This window comes from Equus caballus, chromosome 11 (genome assembly GCF_041296265.1).
Source record: "Equus caballus isolate H_3958 breed thoroughbred chromosome 11, TB-T2T, whole genome shotgun sequence".
NCBI lineage: Eukaryota > Metazoa > Chordata > Mammalia > Perissodactyla > Equidae > Equus > Equus caballus.
The window spans coordinates 57,399,289-57,421,180 of NC_091694.1; the positions used below are offsets into that span (position 1 = coordinate 57,399,289).

The 21,892-nt window shown below is 39.0% G+C and overlaps 1 protein-coding gene and 1 non-coding gene across 6 annotated transcripts in view; both read right to left on the reverse strand.

Annotated features, from left to right (window-relative positions):
- Positions 1 to 21,892, reverse strand: part of TEKT3 (tektin 3) — a 43,902-nt gene that overhangs the window by 12,731 nt on the left and 9,279 nt on the right. The window contains exons 2-7 of one of the 5 annotated variants that reach the window (XM_005597798.4): positions 16,870 to 16,924; positions 16,166 to 16,240; positions 15,115 to 15,722; positions 12,269 to 12,352; positions 5,444 to 5,514; positions 1,825 to 1,968 (exon numbers count right to left, since the gene is read on the reverse strand). In XM_005597798.4, the coding sequence (XP_005597855.3) occupies positions 1,825 to 1,968; positions 5,444 to 5,514; positions 12,269 to 12,352; positions 15,115 to 15,693 (878 nt within the window). In that variant the 5' untranslated portion in view covers positions 15,694 to 15,722; positions 16,166 to 16,240; positions 16,870 to 16,924. Of the gene's footprint in view, positions 1 to 1,824; positions 1,969 to 5,443; positions 5,515 to 12,268; positions 12,353 to 15,114; positions 15,723 to 16,165; positions 16,241 to 16,788; positions 16,925 to 21,892 lie in introns of all 5 variants that reach the window. The other 4 variants (XM_070226588.1, XM_005597799.4, XM_070226589.1 and 1 more) reach the window with 4 other exon arrangements.
- LOC111775829 (U6 spliceosomal RNA) lies at positions 241 to 343 on the reverse strand. The gene has a single exon (XR_002811808.1). It is a non-coding gene; the product is annotated as a U6 spliceosomal RNA (small nuclear RNA).

Genomic DNA, 21,892 nt, shown 5'->3' on the forward strand with positions numbered 1-21,892 from the left:
AGAAAAATGTTTTAATTGAGATATAATTGACATATAACATTGCATTCGTTTTAGGTAGGTGTACAACATAATGATTTAATATATGTATACATTGCAAAGTGATCACCATCACCACACATAGTTACAAATTTTTTTTCTTGAGATGAGAACTTCTAAAATCTACTTTCTTAGCAACTTTCAAATATACCATACAGTATGGTTAACTATAGTCGCCAGGCTGTACATTACATCGCTGGGACTAAAAGTACGGAGAGCTTCCTGAATTTGCGCATCACCCTCGTGCAGGAACCATGCTACTCTTCTCTGCATACTTCCAGTGTTAGCACAGGTGCTGCTGAAGCGAGTGTGACAGAAATTTCTCCTAAGGAAATAATGCACCCAAAGATGTATACACGAGACAGTCATCTTCAGCAATATTTATGCCAGTCTTTAAATGAAAAAACACTCAACCAGGAGTAATCCAAGAAGTACTAATGGTTTACGCCAAGAACCTAAATGTCCAAAACTAAAGAAAAAGTTGAGTCAATTATGGTACATTTACGAAAGTAATCCATGTATGTAAACTCTTGTTGTAGAAGAATATGGTCACAAGGTTTTTGATATATCATGAAGTAAAAAATTAAACAGGCTATACAAAAATGTATGTGTGTGATACCATTATTTAAAAATATTCGTCTATGTCTACATGCATGAAAGGATATTGGAGGGTCTAAGGGTAAATTGTTATCATTGGGTGTCTCTGAGTGGTAGGGTGACATTTGTTTGTTTGTGATGTAATAGGATATCAAACAAGACTCTTACTGTGGGCTAGAATTTTTCACTCAGGCCTCCATGACCCAAAATAACACCCTATATGCTCCTTACCCTGATAGTCTCTAAGATGGCTAGACTTCACGCCAGAAATAGAGCAGGCCCTTCATGGAGGGTTAACTGGTCAGAGTGTGGGGTTCGATCCCAGCCCATCCCCGCTCCAGAAGGAGAGGAGGAAGATGCTTCCTGCTCACCTCAAGCAAGTAAGAAGAATTTTATGCGGACCATTTAGGACATAATCTGATTCACACCTGAAGAAATTAAAAGTCAAAGTTCGTACATGCTGCTGCTGGAGAGCTAAGAGGGGGACTGCTTCGGGGGTGACTAGCCTCACAGGAGGGAATCCATTTGGGGGTCACTTTACAAGGGGGAGGGGGCATGAGTGTGGAAAGAACAAAAGGGAACTTTTTTGGGTGGCAAAAATATTCTTTATCTCAACTGTGATCGTGGTTACATAGGAAGAGAAATTTGTCAAAACTCATCAAGATGTACACTTACACCAAATGCATTTTATTGTGGGTAAATTTCACCTCAGTCAAGTTGATTTTTTTTTTTAAGGAATAGCTGGAAAGGACCATGAACCCAAAATTTCATGCAGGGGCCTGGTGAAGGAACCATTGACAGAGCAAGTTTCACAAGCAGTCATAATAAAAACATTAAGCTGTTTTTCAGCTTGTAGCCCATCGAGTCGAGGGCATCTAATACACTGGCAACACTTTATTTTCTTCATGCTTATCTGTGCTTTCTAGGTTTTCTGCATCAAATAGATGTTATTTTCATAGTTAGAAATTTAAACACCAAATATTCTTTTGCAAAAGAATACAGGATGCAGGTGTCAAGGGCTGACTGCGGAACACACACGCTTCCTGCAGACTTGTTCAAAACAGGTGTGCCTTTTACCTTTCCACATCTTCCTGTGTTTTCCATTTTAACCTGTAAGCCGCATCATCTTGAAAGAAGAGAGAACGAATTAAACGACATCGAAATCATAGAAGCGGTGTGAGCCTGACTTACGTTGCATCCACCCTCTCCACGCCACGAAAGTAGCTGACGCCATCGGACGTGTTTCGCAGATGGTGGCACTTATCATCGATTCGGTACGCCGCCTGTTTGTCACTCAGGTCTTTCTCCAGCTCATGCTGGGAAGCTCTGTTAGCTCTAGAACACAGAGTAGGGAAATGGAGCTTCAAGTTTAGGTAACAATTTTGGTGAGGAAACCTAATTGCCCTCCTCTGTTGGACCCACCCGTTTCTGCTCTCAGGGTCTCTCCTCCTTAACACAATGTCCTCCTTCTCAATTAAAAAGAAACTTCTCTGGAGATGTCCACACCTGTGAGTACTTAGAACCCTGCCCACACTGCCCCTTCTATGGGGTAGGGAGGGGCTTGGGGAGAAAGGTGTAGAAAAACAGAAGTTGGGTGTTTGGAGCCCCAGGACAGGGGCTCATCCTCCTAACACACAACTGTTCCAGACAGGACACTGCTTTAAAATAATCTGCCCACATCTGTGCCTTCCTTTCCGTCCTCCTTTTCCTCGTCTACATCCTAACCCCTTTCTCCTCCATTCTTTGAGCGCAATTTCCCAAGAAGTTATGAGGGATTTACAGCCAGCCTCTCTCCAGCCGCAGGTGACCTAGTGTGGTCATGCCAGGCCTGAGAAGTTTGGCAGGAGATGGAGACCAAGGGTCAAAATTAACCTCCAGGGCAGGAGACAGAGTTCTTGAAAAGGATCAGCAATTGGTGGCCCCCCGACCCGTGTGATCCAGCAGCCGCCCTCCTGGGAAGGAAGAGGCCTTAGTGAGCTCTGAGGTGCGTGGCATGCCCTGCCCTGTCAGGCAGAGAGGAGACCTGCTGCTCACTACCAAAGAGACAGGCCTGGGGTGCAGGCGTGGGCGACAAGTGACCCCATCTTTACTCATGGAGCAGCTGCTTACTGAGCGCCTACTAGGTGCCAGGCACTGTTCTACAAGCCTGGGATGCATGATGGACAAAACAAACATCTGTTCCCAAAGGACCTCACATCCTACCACGAAGAGACAAGCAACACCCACAATGAATAAGCAAGTCATGTGGTTTGTTAGCAGAACAATGCAGAAAACCATGCAGGAAAAGGGGGCCAGGAGTGTGAGTGGTGATTCTCAATAGGACGGTCAGAGTAGGACTCCTTAAGGAGGCGATGTTTGAGCAAAGACTTGCAGGGGGAGAACCAGATCATGCAGGGCCCCATTGGACATTGGAAGAAGTCAGGTTTTCCTCCGAGGGAAATGAGAGACCATTAACTTACAATTTCAAAGGATCATTCTGGTGCTGTGTTAAGAACAGACTGCACGGCGCAGAGAGACCCATTAGCAGACTGGTGCGGTTCCCCGGGTGAGAGATGGCCTGGACCAAGGGGGCACAGTGGAAGGAGGCGAGAAGTGCTCCGATTCCAGATATGTTTTAAGGACAGAACCAAGCGAATCTTGTGGGAGACTGGACATCAGTGAGAAAAAAGAGCTGAAGGTGAGTAACTGGAACAGCAGAATTTCATCAACTGAGGTGGGCGAGGCTGTGGGTGAGTAGGCTGGGAGAAGAGAGAAGTTCAATTGACACACTGAGCCTGAGTGTGCATTAAACCTCCAAGTGGAGGTACCAAGTAGGTTCTTGGAATTTAGGAGAAAGACCTGGGATAAGAATAAAAATCTGGGAGGCGTTAGCATATAGATAGTATTTGAAAAAGCTGGACAACTGGATGATCTTAGTCATTTCTATATTCCCCGCACCCAAAAGTGTCTTTGCATACAGAAGCCACTCAGTAAAGCCTGCATTGAATTGAATAGACTAATTCCAGACGCAGCCTCCCTTTAATTCAGCCCGTGCCTTTGGGTAAGGCACTTGACCTGTCAGAGCTCACTTTTCTAATTTGTAAAGTGGAAACGAGGGCAACAGCAAGCCAGGCAGCTGCATTTTGTGAATTGTAAAGCAGTACACATGCGCAAAGGATGAGAGGTGCGAAGCTGCGTCCCCTTGCTACTTCTGTGTTCGGTATCTTGCCCCAGGTTATTGAGCTGAAACTCTGGGATGACACCTCAGAATCTCCTTAGGAAAGTGCTTGAGGCAGCACTCCACAGACCTGTCTCATAGCCTAAAAATGGGAAAAATCTTGGCTGCCATGTTGATGCCTAATGAGATGCCATTTTCAGCTGAGATCCAAACTGAGCGCTTCATTGTTCCCACCGAGACAAGTGGAGTTGGAAAACCCTCCTCCCAACAACCTTTGCTGGACCGAGTCCAGCAGCCACCTTAAGGATCCAGGCCCCCACAAATCCTGGAGAAGCCATCCCAGGAAGTAAGGTAGGCATTTTGCCCACTGTGTATTAAAGGAAAGTCAAGCTCTTACAAGATCGCTAACACAAATTTCACAAAGGTGAAGACGCAGAGACAGAACTTCCTGCAAAGGCCTGCATTAGGGCCAGTGAGGAGGCAATTTATAATGGGAACCAATATGAAGATGTGGCTGTGGGTGGAACCATCTGGGCCAAGAAGAGCAGAGAACATGGAAGATGGGCAGCAGTTTTTAGATTATGAAAGAAAATAAGGATTAGGAACTAGACCAGAAGAAAACAGAACAGAAACAACTCTTTGAACCCCACTGTTTCTGCAATTCCTAGGGAGCAGAAACCGGAAATTAATATCGGAACTGCACTGCCTCGTATTTATAGCTTAAGTAAGCTGTACAGTTGACCAAACCACGGGCAGTCAGGCATCCTCAACTAATCTTTCACCTGTCCTCACCGATTTCTGAATTAAGGAGCCCTTCCAATCACAGCTCGAGAGAGATCTCAGCCACCTAAACCTCACCGACCTTCACAGCCTCAATCCTGATGGGCAGGGTAGGCAGATAAGCAAACAGTACCAACACCTCTTCCTTTGGGTGTATCCCACGTTATCCTTGACAACATCAGTATAAGCAGAATCATTGTCTCCTTTGTGTAACATACTCGACACTACTTCTTTCCATGGCCACAACCAAATGAACATTGATCTTTCCATTCATGTTAGGCAACAGGCTCAGCCAATACCTTTTCTGTCCTGACAGCTGTTATCATTGCTTAAAACCTTCCTTTGATTATTATTCTCCACCCCCCAATCCCACTATAAATATTAGTGCCTACTATCTACTACAATTACAGTGCAATGGGATACAGTGAATGCTGTGCTGGTGTAATCAGAGCACGAAGGAAGATGGAGCAGAAGAGTCTACCAAGAAATCAGGGGCAGCTGAGTCTTTAAGGAGGTACGGACAATAACCATAGGAGCAAGCCATGATTCATTACATTTCCAAGTATGTTGTTAGGCTGAACATATACAAGTCAATCTCTTATCAAAGAATAAAAGTCTTCTGAGCTAAAAGAAATCTTAGCCATACTCAGTTAGGGCAGAAATCCTTGCTATAGCATCTCAAAATTATTTCTTTAAATAAAAATTTAAAGCAAGTACTCATCATAACCTTTGAATAAAACCCATATATGTGCACCTGCGTGTATCTATATATAAGAAATCCTTATCTAAGAAGCTAAGAGAAATGGGAATGGGAGGCATGAAAGTATAGTTTCGTGACAAATCCTAAATTGTAGAGAGAGGTAAAGCTCTTACGCAAGTTGGGCAATGGCCTTATCCAAATGTAGCTTCATTCTTTCTTGACAACACAGAATAACATCAACTTCCTACTCAATTGAAAAAGAAAACACATTAATGTTTTCATTATTGAGTATAACATTCAATGTCAACAATGTAACAAAGCACCCATGAAGGAAAACTTTGTTTCTGGAAAAATTGTGAAGTAAAACAATTTTACATGCACTTATTTACTTATATCTCCCCATGATATTGGGGTCTAAATATTAGACTGAGATTCACCTTTTATAGGACTACAGCAAAATTATACCATGGAACACGTTTGAACAGGGGTAAAATTTTAGGGTCTTTAATCTTATCTCTGGTTCTTTAGTTAATTAATTAAATCCTGGTGATATGCAAGGTTGAATTTAATGCGTAGCTTCTTCTATACCAACTGTTCTTCCAAGATAAAGTAAACCGGGGAGGCAAAAAGGGCAGCCAAAAAGAGGCTTCTCTCTGGCAGTGCACATAACCTCCCACAGTCCACTCCTCGGTCCAGAGGCCAGCCCACCCCTCAGTCCTGCCTGCGCCCTGCAGCCCAGCTCCACACTCAGACAAACACCTGTGCTAGCTACGCTGTTCTGCTTGACAACACGTAGCATTTTGATGCTGCTAGAACATACACACTATTATATAACGTGTCGTATCTGAGATTTTTCTTAAAATAAACATTTACTTCCCTCTGAAGTTCATATTCACCTTAGAAAATCTAGGAACTCAAAATAGCACCAAGAAGACCTTTAAAAAGTGTGCATAATCATTGTTACCACCTTTTCAAGTGAAAAATGACCATACCATGCATACTGTCTTGTGGCCTGCTTTTTCATTTTAACTTGAACATTTTCCCATGATGTTAAACAATACCGTGATGAACATCCTCAGTAAATATTTAGGCACCCCCAAAGGTACGCCTTTTTTCAAGGTTTTGACAAGTACAGCCAAATTGCCCTTCAGAAAGGTTGTACCCATTTACAACAAGAAATGAGTGTGCGCTTCCTCCCCTCACACACTAAGTGGCCATTATCACTCCTCTCAATTGTTGTCAGTGTGATAGGACCCCCCCTCAAAAACACAGCAAACCTGCTGGGATTTCAAGGTTACCATTATGACTACATATTTGTTCATCATTTGACTTTCTTCTTTTGTGAGCTGCCTGTTCATGTGCTTGTCCACTTTTTTAAATTAGTTTATTGCTCTTATATTTAAAATTCAATCCTTTCTCATCATATCTATCTATATAGTACAGATAGATAGATAGATAGATAGATAGATATAGATACCAAGATATATAGATATAAATACATATGTACAGAGAGGGATCTCTTTTCACAGTTTGGCCCTGCCTTTATGTTCCATGCCTGGCATTTTGATATAGACATTTATGATTTCTATGATGTCAAATGTATCAAATATCCCCTTTTGATTTCTTCCCTCATTAATTTGATTGTAAAGGACTTCTTCACTCCAATAGTAATTATTATTTAACTAAGTAGTCTTCTTATCTTTTTATTGCTTAAAATATAAATATTGAATATGCCTACAGTTTTTCTCAGTGATAACCCTACTGACTGACTCTTTCAATCTCTGAATTAATGGAGTTAATGCTCCGACCACACATTGTTACAAGGTTCTTTCTCCCTGCCCTCGCAGGTAGCAAAGATCTCTCACCCGTCTCACAGCAGGTTGTGCATCAGTCTTAGTTTTTAGTGTTGTTCGATCTTCATCTTTCTCTGTGGCTTCTTTTGCGCACGCATGTGTGTGGCCATTTCACTGAGGTGTTGGCAAAGGATGCATGAAGTACTGCTTAGAAAACACCACTTAAAACCCAAAATCCTAGTGAGCTTTTATACTGTGTGCACACAATGCATATAGTGAGAATTCCTGAAACTTTTAGTGGAAAAAAGGCATTCAATTAGACTTTTGTTATAAAACAAAGAGCTTTCAACAGCAATTTTCATATTTGAACTTAAATAATGTCATATGGTATATGTTCGATGTTTGGGGGCAGAAGGGTTCAAGGGAATAGGGAATGCCTAAGACCAAAGACCTTTGGAACTGCCCCCAACATTAACATCCATTAATCTGTACTCAAAGTTTCATTCGGCTTCAGAGTCCGAGGCGTTAGCACGGTCTGGGAGAACCAAGAAGATGATGCCTGATGGAGTCCCCAAGACAGGCCGTTCTGTAAGAATTTGGGGAATATCACTGATTGAATGTGAGTAATAGTCAACAAGATTCATGAGAAAATATTTCATTTCACCCATGTTTTTCAAAAGTAGACTTTTTAAGACTACTTTTATTCTTGGCTAATGTTCATTCAGTTATCCTAAAAATTGAGACCCATTTTGGTAAAAATAAAAGATATGTTAATATCACAACCTTGAGTAAGCTCCAGGACACCTTCACTAGTTTAATTAGTTGGCAATGCCCCTGGCACCCCCTCAGCTGGTGCGCCATTACTCTAATTGCAGGTTCCGTTCTTTTGAGGTAAAGCAGCCCCCGCTACTGACCTAAAAAGTACCAATCTCTAAAGCAGTGGTTCTTGTTTGTTTTTTTTTAAAAAACTGCTTTATTGAGATGTAATTCATTTACAATAGAATTCATGTATTTAACTGTAATTACAGTTAAATTCAATGGCTTTTAGTATATTCACAGAGTCATGTGATTACGGCCAGAACCAACTTCAGGACATTTTCATTAGCCTCCAAAGAAACAACACACCCCTTAGCTATTACCCCCCATTTCCAATCCTGCAAGCCTCCTTCTCCTAGGCAACCACCACTCTACTTTCAGTCTCTATAGATTTCCCTAATCTGGGTATTTCATAGAAATGGAATCATACAATATGCGGTCCTTTGTGACTGGCTTCTTTCACTTAGCATAAATTTTTCAAGGATCATCCATTTAGTAGAATATATCAGCACTTCATTCCTTTTCATGGCTGAATAAAACATCCATTCTATTGTATGGATATACCACATTTTATTTATCATTATTCAGTCGGTAGACATTTGGGTTTTTTCCAAATGGTTGTTATAAATAATGCTGCTGTGAATATTCATGCATAAGTTTTTGTGTGGGCATGTACTTTTTTTTCTCTTGGGTAAATATGTAGGAGTGGAATTACTAAATCATATGGTAACTCTATGTTTAACCATTTTCCAAAGCAACTGCATCATTTTACGTTCCCACCAGCAGTGCATGAGGGTTTCTAATTTCTCCACATTCTCACCAACACTTATAATTATCTGTATTTTTGAGTATAGCTATCTTCGTGGGTGTGAAGTAGTATTTCATCGTGGTCTTATTTGCATTTTCCTGATGACTAATGTTGTTGAGCATTTTTTCATATGCTTATTGGCCATTTGCACATCCACTTTGGAGAACTCTATGTTCAAATCCTTTGCCCATTTTTGAATTGGGTTATTTGTGGGGGGTTTTTTTGAGTTGTAAGAGTTCTTTATATATTCTACATATAAGTCCCTTATCAGATATATGATTTGTGAAGATTTTATTCAATTCTGTGAATTGTCTTTTCACTTTGTTGATGTTCTTTGAAGCATCAAAGTTTTTCATTTTGATGATGTCCAATTTATCTATTTTTTCTTATGTTGTTTATGCATTGTGCTTTTAGTATAGATTTAAGAAAGTATTGCCTACTCCAACGTCACAAATATTTATGCATATGATTTCTCTTAAGAGTTTTACAGTTTTGGCTCTTACATTTAAGTTTTTGTTCCATTTTGACTCAATTTTTTATATATGTGAGGTAGGGGTCCAGCTTCCGCCTTTGCATGAGGATATCCAATTGTTCAAGCACCATTTGTTGAAGAGACTCTTCCTTTCCCATTGAATTGTCTCAGCACTCTTGTTGAAGATTAATTTATTGTAAATGTGATGGTTTATATCTGGATTCTCAAATTCTATTCCATTGATCAATATGTCTATCCTTATGCCAGTACTACACTGTCTTACGTATTGTAGCTTTGTAGTAAGTTTTGAAATCAAGAATGAGAGTCTTCCAACTTTCTTCTTTTTCAATATTATCTGGGGTATTTTGCATCCCTTGAATTTCCATTTGAATTTTAGGATCAGTTGTCAATTTCTACAAATAAGCCAGCTGCGATTTTGATAGGAATGGTGTTGAATCTGTGGATTATGTTGGGAAGTACTATCATCTTAATACTATTTAGTCTTCTGATACATGAACATGGTATGCCAATTTATTTAGATCTTCTCTAATTTCTATCAACAATATTTTGCAGTTTTAAAGCAGTGACCTTAACTCTGGCTGTTCATTAAAATCACCTTGGGAATATTTTTAAATATCAATGCCTAGTCTCCACTCCAGATTTGAATCAGAATGGCTGGATGTGAAACCCAGTCACTGATATTTCGAAAACTTTCATCAAGTGATTCTAAAGTGCAGCCAGGTTTGAGAGCCAAAATAATGGAAACAATAAAGTACCCAAGTTTCAAAAAAGTCTCTTAGAAATACAATAGGTGTTCATGGGCAAACTGAAGTTAAGTAGTTAGAAGTGGCTTATAATTTACTTCACACAGATCATCTCAGGATCAGTGAGAAAAAGAGGTTAATGGATATTTGATGCTAAATTCCTCCCCATTTAGGGTGACAAAGTAGATGACAGATTATTTTAAGACTTGCAAGATTCATCAGAGGCTAGGAAAGAAGAAACAGCAGAGCAGGGACCCATCGTTGTAAAGCTACTTCATTCAGGATGTCTTATTCCTAATCACTAATATGCAGCAGTAGGGGCTGTGGCTTTTACAAAGTAGGTTGCATAGCTTCTCTGTAGAGGCCAAAGCTTTCCTGAGTATATTATTTCAACTCATATTTCTTTCAGAGAGTCAAACAATAGAGGAAAGAGCAACTTCTAAAACTTCTGCTTATCATCCTTAGTGTAATGAGTCACTAAAAATATTTAGCACAATGTTAAAAGGGACCCTTGATGACTTATAAGGATGCTGATGACCAGGTTGCTAGCTAGTCATATGTACTTTCTTACTCAGGATTCATTTCTTACCAAGGGTCAGTCAAACAAAGTCGAAAAGGTAGGACCCTGCAAAGCTGGTTCAGGGACAGTGAACTGATTTGCTGCAGCAGAAATTCAGCAAGTCAGAGTGGAAAATGAGACTGAGAAGGGGTGAGAGCCAGACAAGGCAAGACCAACGTGAATCTTCTCCTATAGCAATTAGGCAGTCAAGGAAGTTTTTTGGCAGATGGGAAAACTGGTGATCATGTGCAGTAAGGATCCAGGTGAAACTGGGGGAAGGGAAAGGATTTGGAGATTTCACATTAACCAGCTATAAAGAAGGAAAAGATGATTTAGAACAATGGTAGGGAGAATGGAATGGAAAGGAGAGAGGAACAAGCAAATCAGAGGAGAAATTTACAGACCCTGGAAATTGATTACAGGGGTGGAGATGATGGTCAGCAAGCCATGCCACAGTGACTGGAGAACCTTGCTACCATCCATAGAAAGGAGAAGGCAGAAGAGTGACAGAACCAGTAATAGTACCACCAGTAGAAAGGGGAAGGCAGAAGGCATCAGGGTAAAAGAAAAGTTCACTTTTAGGCTTCATAAATGTGAACCAAAAAAAAAATGAGTTACCAACGTAGCTATGTTTGGCGGGCACTTAGGGAGGCAAATCTAAGGCTTAATAGAGTCTCTGGGCTGAAAAAAGAGATTAGGAAGGGTGCCAGGCACGTAATGGCTGAAATCTTAAAGAATGGACAGAGATCTTGTGGGGTAAGTCTAGGAAGTGAAGATCAGAGAACCGAGCACTCAATCAAACTTAATTGGTGGAAAGTGGAAGAAGCCTCATGGGAGGACCAGCACAGTAGTGCAGACATAGCTGTAAGCTTCCGGATGGCAATTTGGCTATACGTCAAAAGCTTTCCAAATGCATATACCCTTTGACACATCGATGACATTTTAAAAAATGTATTCTAAGGGAATAATCAGAAATACATAGCTATCAATAATATTTTTGTACACTGCAGTGGTATTAAAATGCAAAACAAAATGGAGTGAGATAAGGAAATAACCTAATTATTCAAAAAGAGAGGATTGATTTTTTTTTTTTTAATGATAGCACCTTCACATTGTGGAACACTATGTAACCATTAAAATCATATCTTGAAGAATATCTAATGATACGGGAAAACTACCCCAATATAAGTTTTAAATAAATAAAGCACTATGGTTCCACTGTGGTGGGGGATGTTGATAATGGAGGAGGCCATGCATACGTGGGCGCAGCAGATATATGGGAAATTCCTGTGTCATCTTCTCAATTTTGCTGTGAATCTAAAACTGCTCTAAAAAAACTAAGTCTTTAAAAAAAATGCACTGCTTTCCCACGTCTATATTTAAGAATAAACATCATTGAGCATTTACCCAGCAAAAGAAAAAGCACTATTCAAATTCATATATTCAGTATAATTCTAACCTTAAAGACGTGTCTGTGTGTCTTTGAGTTGGGTGCTGCCTATCTAAGTACAATTAATAAAAAGACTGAAATACTCCAAAATTAACTTTCACTTCTGCTAAGTGAACTTCAGGTGATTTTTATCTTTCTTTATCCTTTCTGTATTTTAAAATTCTCTCAATGAATGTCTATTACTTTTATAACAAAAAATGTATCTTTTCTAAATGCCATAAACATGATACTGTAATTCCTTACTTAAAGTGGCTTCATGTGACATCATTCTGTTTCTGTACGTTAACCGCACGTTTGCAACCAAGTTTCCAGTTGAAGCATTTCCCCGACACTTACCGTCAGCAGTTCCGCTTCCACTTCATCATGAACTAGATCGATTCCCATCCTCTTCTCTCGATGAAATAGACATTCTCGGGCTACCTACAGATACACACGTAATGGAAAACACTAATGCAAACTGACTAAAACCAGTGGCTAGCACTTCTAATGACCTGTTTCTAAAACAAGTCAACAGACACTCCCAATACCAACTTTTCAAGCCATTTTGGTGGAAATCTGGCATGAAAACGACTGTGACAGCTCAGTGAGCCCCTGCCGCCACGTAGCAGGTAGAGTCAGCTCTTCGAAGCAGTTTGAAAAAATTCCTAATTCGGACAGTTGACAAAATGAAGCAGGTGGCATCTAGTTGATCCCCACAAATTGGCATCTGAGAAAATTACTTGGCATTAATTTCTTCTAGAAATAACCTGAAATACAGTCTTCAAGATATTATTTCCGGGGCTGGCCCTGTGGCCGAGTGGTTGAGTTTGCCCGCTCCGCTTCGGGGGCCCAGGATTTTGCCGGTCCGGATCCTGGGCGTGGACATGGCACCACTCATCAAGCCATGCCGAGGCGGCATCTCACCTGCCACAACTAGAAGAACCCACAACTAAGAACATACAACTATGTACTGGGGGGATTTGGAGAGAAAAAGCAGGAAAAAAAAAAAGATTGGCAACAGTTAGCTCAGGTGCCAATCTTTAAAAAATAAAAAGATATTATTTCCAAATATTTTCTATTTGGAAGAAACAAATGATTATCTTTAAAGATACCAAAACATTTTTTTAGGCAAATAATCCAAGTGACTATGTTTAAAGCACCGTTTATTGTTTTCTTCACTATAAAAATAATGTGCATTATCCGTTAAAGAGAAAAAATACAGAAAGTAGAAATGACTTACCCCTTCCCCTGTCACTGTTTTGTTTGTTTCTAATAAAACAAAGGTTATAATGTCCTTACAATTTTATATTAGGCTTTTTAAAATTGACATTAAAGGGGAGGCCCCAACCATGAAATACTCTGAGACAAAGTATGTTAGTGACTCTAATGGAAAACAGCTTAAATTGCTGCCAGTAAATTATGGATGAAAGGACATTATGTAACTGTTAAAATACTTTTTTTTGAAGACTATTTCACGACATGGGGCAACTGTATCATGTTAAATTTTTTAAAAGCATAAACTATAAAGTAGGTGCACTGTAATCCAGATATATCATTAAACAAACTCTTTGAGTGACTCTCTAGTTTTTTTAATAGCATAATTTATGTTTACTGTTAGGTAGTAGTAAACATGTAGGTCACCCAAGAATGCAGACGAGTTAATAAGTTAGGGGCAACTCTGATTATTTTGACACGTATTACTAAATTGCTTTCTAGGAAGTTTCTATTTGTCCACAATCCAATAAATGAAAGTGTCCACTTTCTGCATTTTTGCCAACCCTAGATGTTTGATCAGTTTTCATCTTTGCAAAGTTGATAGGCCAAAACTGGTTACTTCATTCATTTAATTTGTATTTTTATTGAATTTTAACATTTTTCCTATATTAGTCGGTCGTCTGTATTTTCTCTTTTGAAATGTATCTGTTTGTGTGACTGACTCTAATTTTAATCAGGACTTCCTGATACTGTATTGATAGAACTGCTCAAACAGACAAGAACATCTAGACAAAAATTGCAGAAAAAAATCAAATTCTACCCATCTCTCTGAAAGCAACCATCACTGAAAGGAGTCCTAAGGAAAGAAACGGAATCTCCTCTGGAAATCCAGAGGGTACGTGGCTGTCATTTTAAGGACACTTTAAAGTACTTAGGGGTGGTGTGGGGTGTAGAATAGACCAGGAATCCTCAAAACGAACTGGGGCCAGAGAAAATACCACAGGGCTTCTGAGCCTAGAAAACAATTCATGATGGGTTCATTAAAAAGACATCATGAGCGCACTTTTGACCTTTCTCAGGATTTCTGGCGGCTGTGTGTATCTGTGTGTGCTTGAGTTTAGTGGGGAGGGGGCGCAATAAGAAGGAACTGTGCTCAGGAGTCTGCAACAAACCCCTCAACCTTCTAGGCTTCTAGCTCCTCGATTCTCTAAACTCTCCTACTTCAGACATCATGACAAAGACCTACTAGAAATGCTCATCACATGTGAAATATGCGGAAGAATGGTGTTGGCTTTTCTCATCAAAATATATGCACCTTCTGAAATCATTTCTGTAATTTGCACTTTTTAAAATAAAGAGAGTCTTCTTTCAATGCTGGTGGGTAGAATGGAGTGGAGGGTCCATCCCACACCCAGAGGGTTAGAGGTAATTTAGCCCACCCAAAAGCCTGGCCAGAGGCCAGCAGCCAAATGCAGTGCTGCCTTCACAAGCATGACAATGGGCTCATCCTCAGCCTCATGTCCCTGTTGAATCAAGCTCACTCTGTCTCTTAAGAAGGTCTCTTTTGAGAATGTCACTGTGCCCGGAAATGGAATCATGACATGTACATAGGAGGTATTTCATGACACAGACTAAAAGAATAGTTGTTTTTTTTCAAATACTGTTTACATTAATCCAGGGACAACAGTGACCAAGCAGCCTATTTAAGAGATGGGAAGAAGGCGTTTTCACCATAACACACTGTGTGTCCCTAAGGGTGTCTCTTTAATTAGCCTCCTTTGCTTTGCATTCAGAATTCCCTCTACTTAAATGGTTGTTCTGGTATAAAAACGGCAATGGTTTTACCATTACTGAAACCAGTTACAGATTTATACAGGATGTCGGCTTCTATCGAAACGTAATTCAATAGATAAATAACCTCAGGAATTCAACCAATGTGTTACAGTCATTAAAAAGCAGTGTCTTTTCTCATAGGGCCTTGTATTTACCTGAAGAGGGGCTTCTGTCTCCATCAAAGCCCTCTCCAATTTTTTCTTAACATCAGTTAGTTCATTTGTCTCTCCAATCATTGCATCCAACTCATGAATGATTTCAGATTTCCAAAATCCAATGTCATTGACACGTTCTCCCAAATTTTGGGTGGAGTCTGCCTGGGTTTTTCTCGTTTGTTGATATTTGTCTTGAATCAGGCGAGATGTATCCACCCTTAGTCTCTCTGAATTGTGCCGGGAAGTGTTGGATTCTAGATAGTTGGTTAGATTGGACCTGTACCAGTCATCAGGGGTGTACCTGGTGAAGAGGGTAGTTCTGTTGGAAACAAAGGGGAGCATGGTGCTCTCGCACACCTTCTGAGACCTGGCGCAGTACGGGGCCAGGGTCGGCAAGCTGGAGGCCACTCTGTAGTATGTGCTGGGTCTCCAAGGCAGGCTCAAGCCATGTGCCAAATTGTAGTGGGGGAAGCGGGCCCTGTAGCTTGATGCCATGGTACTGATGGCGGGTAGAAAGTCACTTGGTGTTGCTCTAGGGTGGGCACAACTTGTCGTTACAGTAGAACCTAAAAGCTCCATGATGCTCAAATACTATTTGTAAATCTCTCCTGTTGAAAAGGGAAAGAAAAGGTAAAAATAGACAGTCACATAAATTAATCTTTGGTTAAAACTTACAAGTAAAAGGCCTCATCTGACTTAGTATTCGTAGCAGTGCTCTCTAACACATTAGATATTTGTTTTAATTTGATATCCTTTACCAGCAATAATATATTTAAAAAAATAATTTTTTCCCTTCTCCATAGCTCTAGAACGTATTAAAATCATATTTTTTAGATTGGCCATTTGAATTTTTGAAATATTTTTTAAATCACGAGAATATTGTCTTGTAACAAATTCAGATTAAGAGCCTGAACTATGCATTTTAACAGATAGAGATTTAAATCTTGGCTCTGCTGTTTATTAGCTGTGTGACATTGGGCAAATTATGTTACCTCTCTGTGCCTCAGTTTCCTCATCTCCTCATATTATTGGGAATAATAACAGTACTTACTTCTTTGGATTGTTATGAGTAATTTCAGCAGCAAGGGGTTGCCTGGCAGCAACCCTCCCCCTCCACCAAGTCATCCTAAAAAAATGCACAAACGCATAACGATGGTATGGTTGGTATGCAAACACAGCTCAAGGCAAGTACCCAGATCCCTCTTCCTGGCAACTTGCCACCAGGAAGCACCTCCAGTGTAGACATTCGAGGGCAGCCACAGGGCTATGAGGATTGAGTGAGACAATGCTAAGTATTCAGAATGTTTAGCACAGTTCTGGGCACTTAGTAAATGCTCAATAAACGTCAACTTTTAAAATTACTAATACGGAGGAGGATACAAAGTAAGAGGGAGATATCCATCCTCCCGCCAAGACTGAACTCAGCAGTAGACACTGTCAACAGTCCGTTAATAGTTGAATCTTTCCAGATTTTTCCTCTTCATATACCAACTCATGTATTATTTTTAAACTTATATACATCTACCAAATATCACTTGTATATATGCAAAGAGCTTTTTAACACAAAAATGGAATTATCTTAACCATTATCATTCCAGAACACATATTTTTAAAAATCTATATTTTGGACCTCTCCCCCTGTTAGAAAATATAGATCTGCTTCATCTTTCTTACCAGCTGAAAGGGATTTTATTGTCTTGAAATTTTGGTCATTATCAGTTCAGAAAGCCAAGGATGTCACAGACTACGATGTACCTTTCAGCATCTAAACATCACTCTGTTTGGGGGTTAATGTCCATGGACCTTTTTACTAAAAAGGAAAAATAAAATCAGCTCCAACTCTATAGCCTGCCCAGAAAAAAAAAAAATCATTTAATGATTATTTAAATAGCTATGCCTTGGGGCCCTTGGTACCCAAACCACAAAATAATCTATTTGTAGAATTGTGGTTAAATCAAAATCCACTCAGACCACATGTGATGAAACAGCTGCCCACTGCCAGTGGTGGTGTCCCACACGACCCCAGCTCCCTGACTTTTTCCTACTTTTTCCCTCCCTTAGCCCCCAAACACCTTATACTGGCCAAGCTTAGAGTACGATGGTAAAAAAGAAACCTTAATAACCACTTGCACTTCTTCACCTCAGTTTGAAGCTTAAACATCACTTTCTGAGAAAGCAAATTCAAAGTAACTTGAGACCTTAGAGTCCTTATGGCTACTTTCAGTTTCAACCCCTTCCCCAAGTCAAATCTAGAAATAATCCAGTCAGTTTTCTTTCAGCAAGAAGCTTCAAGTGAGATTGGACCACTCTTATTTAGCTTTTCTTAATTCTTGACAATAAAAAAATCTAAAAGCTAATGTCTCACTTGGTCCTTCAACCGTGGAATTCCAAGTGTAGGATGACCACGTGTTTACCCAACTCCCATTTTGTTGAAATCTTGAGGCATCTCAACCCATGTTTGTCAATTATTGAACCATGACTCATCTGCTCTAGGGGTGATGTGCGAAATGCAGAGGGTCATAAGCCAGAGGAGACATATGGATTGAGAAAAGCGATACAGTTTACAAAGCACCCAGCGATATTTTTTAAAATTAGGGATGGGATATAATTTAGAATCTGGAATCTGAAGCATAAAGCCCAGTTGTTCAAAGTTCACAGATGTAGAGCTCCTCATGTATGGCAGTAAGGTTCATGGAGAGACAATATTCTACAGCCGCAGCTGAAGTTCTGGCTCCAGTCAGCCATCTTATAAGTCATTCAGGAAGATGGAATAAAAGACAACAGTGTGGCAATGTCTTACATTTTTTGTCATTATTGGTCAAGAAAACAGTGTCATGGCCTAAGAAATATTTAACTCAAAATGGACTTCTGCCTCTAACCAGAATAGAATAATAAAAACTAGATTTAGCCTCTTAATCTAAAAAACTAGACAAAATATATGAAACAACTGTTTTCAGACATTGGACCACAGGCACACAGGACTCAGATTCCCAAGAGAAGAGAAACAAATAAGGTGAGTCGTCTGATCATCCTTACATTCTGCCTGGAGGAAATTTCCAGACTACAGGAAAAACGGATGAAAACCAAACAGAGCCTGGCAGCATTTGTAAGTTGAGGAAGACATCAGCATTTGGGGAGGCTGAGACAGCTAGAAGTTGTCAAGCAGGATTCTGGAATAAAGCAAGCTACGCAGAAAAAGAGTTCCATAAATGTACGTAGGGGTCCACATGAGTCTCTGCTGAGCAACAGGCTGCACATACATCAAGGGCCATCCCACAGACCTTGGCAAAGAATGACAGCAGAGTTGTTAGCTGAATAATTTCTAGAGCTCACAGAGGGTGGAGAGACATTTTGAACTCAGACCAGTCAGAGTGGAGAGTTGCCTGGTGCATTCATTCCATAGAGACCCCACAGAGGTCACACACTAGAGGTGGGGCTGATCTAGCTCTGGAACGAAGGTTGGTAAGACTCACTCTAGCAAAGTTTAAATACAGGCCTCAAAGAGATCAAACTACTCCACAAGTAATTAAATTGCCTGACAACATCAAGATACTCAAATATATAACATCACAATGTCTATCATCTGATCAAAAATTTCCAGACACGCCAAGAAGCAGAAAAATGTGACTCATAATTAGGAGAAAAATAAGTCAATAGAAACAGGTCAATAGAAACATGGCAGAGATGTGATGGCACTAGCAGAAGTACAAGTATTTAAAGGAAAACAAGAAAATAATGAAGAGACACATGGCAGATTAAAAAAAGAACCAAATGGAACTTTAGGAATAAAACATACGCTATATACTTATACAATATATATTTGCACAATTTCACTAGGTGGGATTAATAGCAGATTAGACACTGAAGAAAAAAAGACTAGTGAGCTCCAATCTAACCAAACCAAAGCACAGAGGTTTTTGTTTTGTTTTGTTAACTGAAAAAAAAAGCCTCAGTAACCTAGGGTACAATATCAAGGGATCTAACATCATGTACTTGGAGTGTCATAAAGAGAGGGGAGGGAGACAAAAATATTTAAAGAAATGATGGCTGCATATTTTCTGAATTTGATGAAAACTAAATTCCTAGGTCTAAGAAGGCCCACACATTCCAAAAGGATAAACACACATGCGTATGCACACACACACAGGGACTACCATCACCACCACCACCACCATCACTTCAAGGCTCATAATAATTGAATTGCTGAAAATCCACAATAAAGAGAAAAACTTAAAATTAGAGAAAAAGACACATTAGGTAGAAAGGAACAAAGATAAGAATTAGTGCATAATTCCTGTCAGAAACTATGCAAGCCAGAAGACAACCAAAAACATTTTGAAAGGGCTGGAAGAAGGTACAAGCCTATAATTCTACATCCAGTGAAAACATCCTTCCAAGATGAAGGTGAAATAAAATTTTTTCATAAAAACAAAAGCCAAGAGAATTCATCAGCAGTAGAACTGCACTAAATAGATTGCTAAGGAAAGTTCTTCAGGAAAAAAGAAATTATACCAGATGGAAGCCTGGATCTACATAAAGAAATGAGGTGTCAGAAATGCTCAGTATGTGTGCTAATATAAAAAAAAACTTTCCTGACTTTTAAATTTCTTTAAATGATGGTTGTTTAAAGTAAAAATAATAAAAATTTATTGTGGAGTTTATAATAAAAACAGAAGTAAAGCTTCCTCAGAGGTGAGAAGCTCAAAATTATTTTCACAGTAAATACTCAGATGCTCTTCACCTTTTTCATTCCCATTCTCTCACAAATTTACAATGGAGTTTTCCAGATGTGACATGACATGTGATACATGATAACACACTGAAAGCAGAAGCAGATACAAGAACGCAGCTACTAAGATAGAAATTAAAGAACTTTGACAAAAATGTAAAACAACGCCACTCTTCTCGCTAAATGTTTTTGTTTCAGAAAACAATTTTTTTAATTCAAAAAATGTTATTTATGTTACTACATAATAGATTATTATGGTTGTTTTAAAAAGAATATTTTTCATTTCTGAATTTTAATTTCTTTATTTTAGTAGTTTTTTGGTGAGGAAGATTGGCCCTGAGCTAACATCTGTTGCCACTCTTACTTGTTTTTTCCTCCCCAAATCTCTGGTGCATAGTTGTATATCCTAGTTGCAAGTCCTGCTAGTTCTTCTATGTTGGATGCCACCACAGCTTGATGAGCAGTGGCTTGATGAGCAGTGTGTATGTCCGCACCCAGGATCCGAACCAGCAAACCCCGGGCCACTGAAGCAGAGTGCACAAACTTAACCACTATGCCACCAGGCCAGCCTCTTGAATTTTAATTTCTAATATAATAAATATCAACGGATGTAATCCACATAAACTAAAGCTCTTTGAGGTTCTCAACACGAGGTCGTTTAGTATAAAGGAGTCCTGAGAACAAAAAGTTTTGGAACTGCTGACCTAGAGCAATCTCTAAGAAAAAAATAAAACAGAGTTGAAGCTAATAAGTCAATAGTGGAGAAAAAAATAGAAGACTTACAAAAGACACATAATTAATCCAAGAGAAAAGAGACAAAAATAAGACAAAGAGAAAACAAATAGCAAGATGATAGATACAAACCAAACCATACTGATAATTACATTTATAATAAATGGTTTAACAATCAAATTAAAAGGCACAGATTCTTAAATTGATTTTTTAAAAGCAATATTTAACTATACGCTGTGGAGAAAAATTCTCATTTTAAATATAAAACACAGACAAGTTAAAAATAAAAGTATGGAAAAAGATAGGCCAAGTAAACACTAATCGAAAGAATATTTAAATGGCTATATTAACATCAAACCAAGTAGACTTCAGAAGAAGAAATATTATCAAAGATAAAGAGAGAAATAAGGATAAATGGATTAATCAAGGACATGTAATGATCTTAAATATCTATGTAACTATTAACAGAATTTTTAATAAATGAAGCAAAAACTGGCAGAACTAAAATGAGAAATAAACAAATCCACAGTTATAGTCAGATATTTCAACACTCATCTGTCAGTAATTAATGGAACAAATAGACAGAAAACTGGTTTACAGATAGGATACAACTAACAGGACCTAATTTACATCTAAAGAACACTCTACTCAAAACAGCAGATTACACACTATTTCTAACTGCACAGAGAATATCCACCAAGGTTGACCATATTCTGTACCATAAAACGAGTCTCAAGGAACTCAAAATAATGAAATGATACATAGTATGCTCCCTGACCATATCAGAAGTAAACTGGAAACCAATAACAGAACGATATTTGGAAAATCCTCAAATAGGAGGAAATTAAACAACATACTTCTAAATATCCAATGGGTCAATGAAGAAATCAAATGAGAAATGTGGAAATATTTTGAACTGAATGCTAATGAAAACACAGAATACCAAAATCGTATAATGCAGCTAAAACAATGTTTAGAGGGAAGTGTATAGCTTTAAATTCTTATATTAAAGTAAGAGTGAGCCAAAATCAATGATCTACACTTTCATCTTAAAGGCTAGAAACAAAAAGTGAAGTAAACCCAAAGCAGTGGGACGGAGATAGTAAAGAGAAAAACTCAACAAAGTAGAAAATGAACAAACAGGAAAAAAGAAATGAAACTCTAATAATAAAATTGATAAACGTCTTGCTACACTGATTAGGATAAAAAGAGGACAAATTACTAATATCAGAAATGAAAGAGCGACTATTTCTACAGACCCTGCAAACATTAGAAAGTTAATGAAGCATTATTACCAATAATTTTATGGTGAGAAAT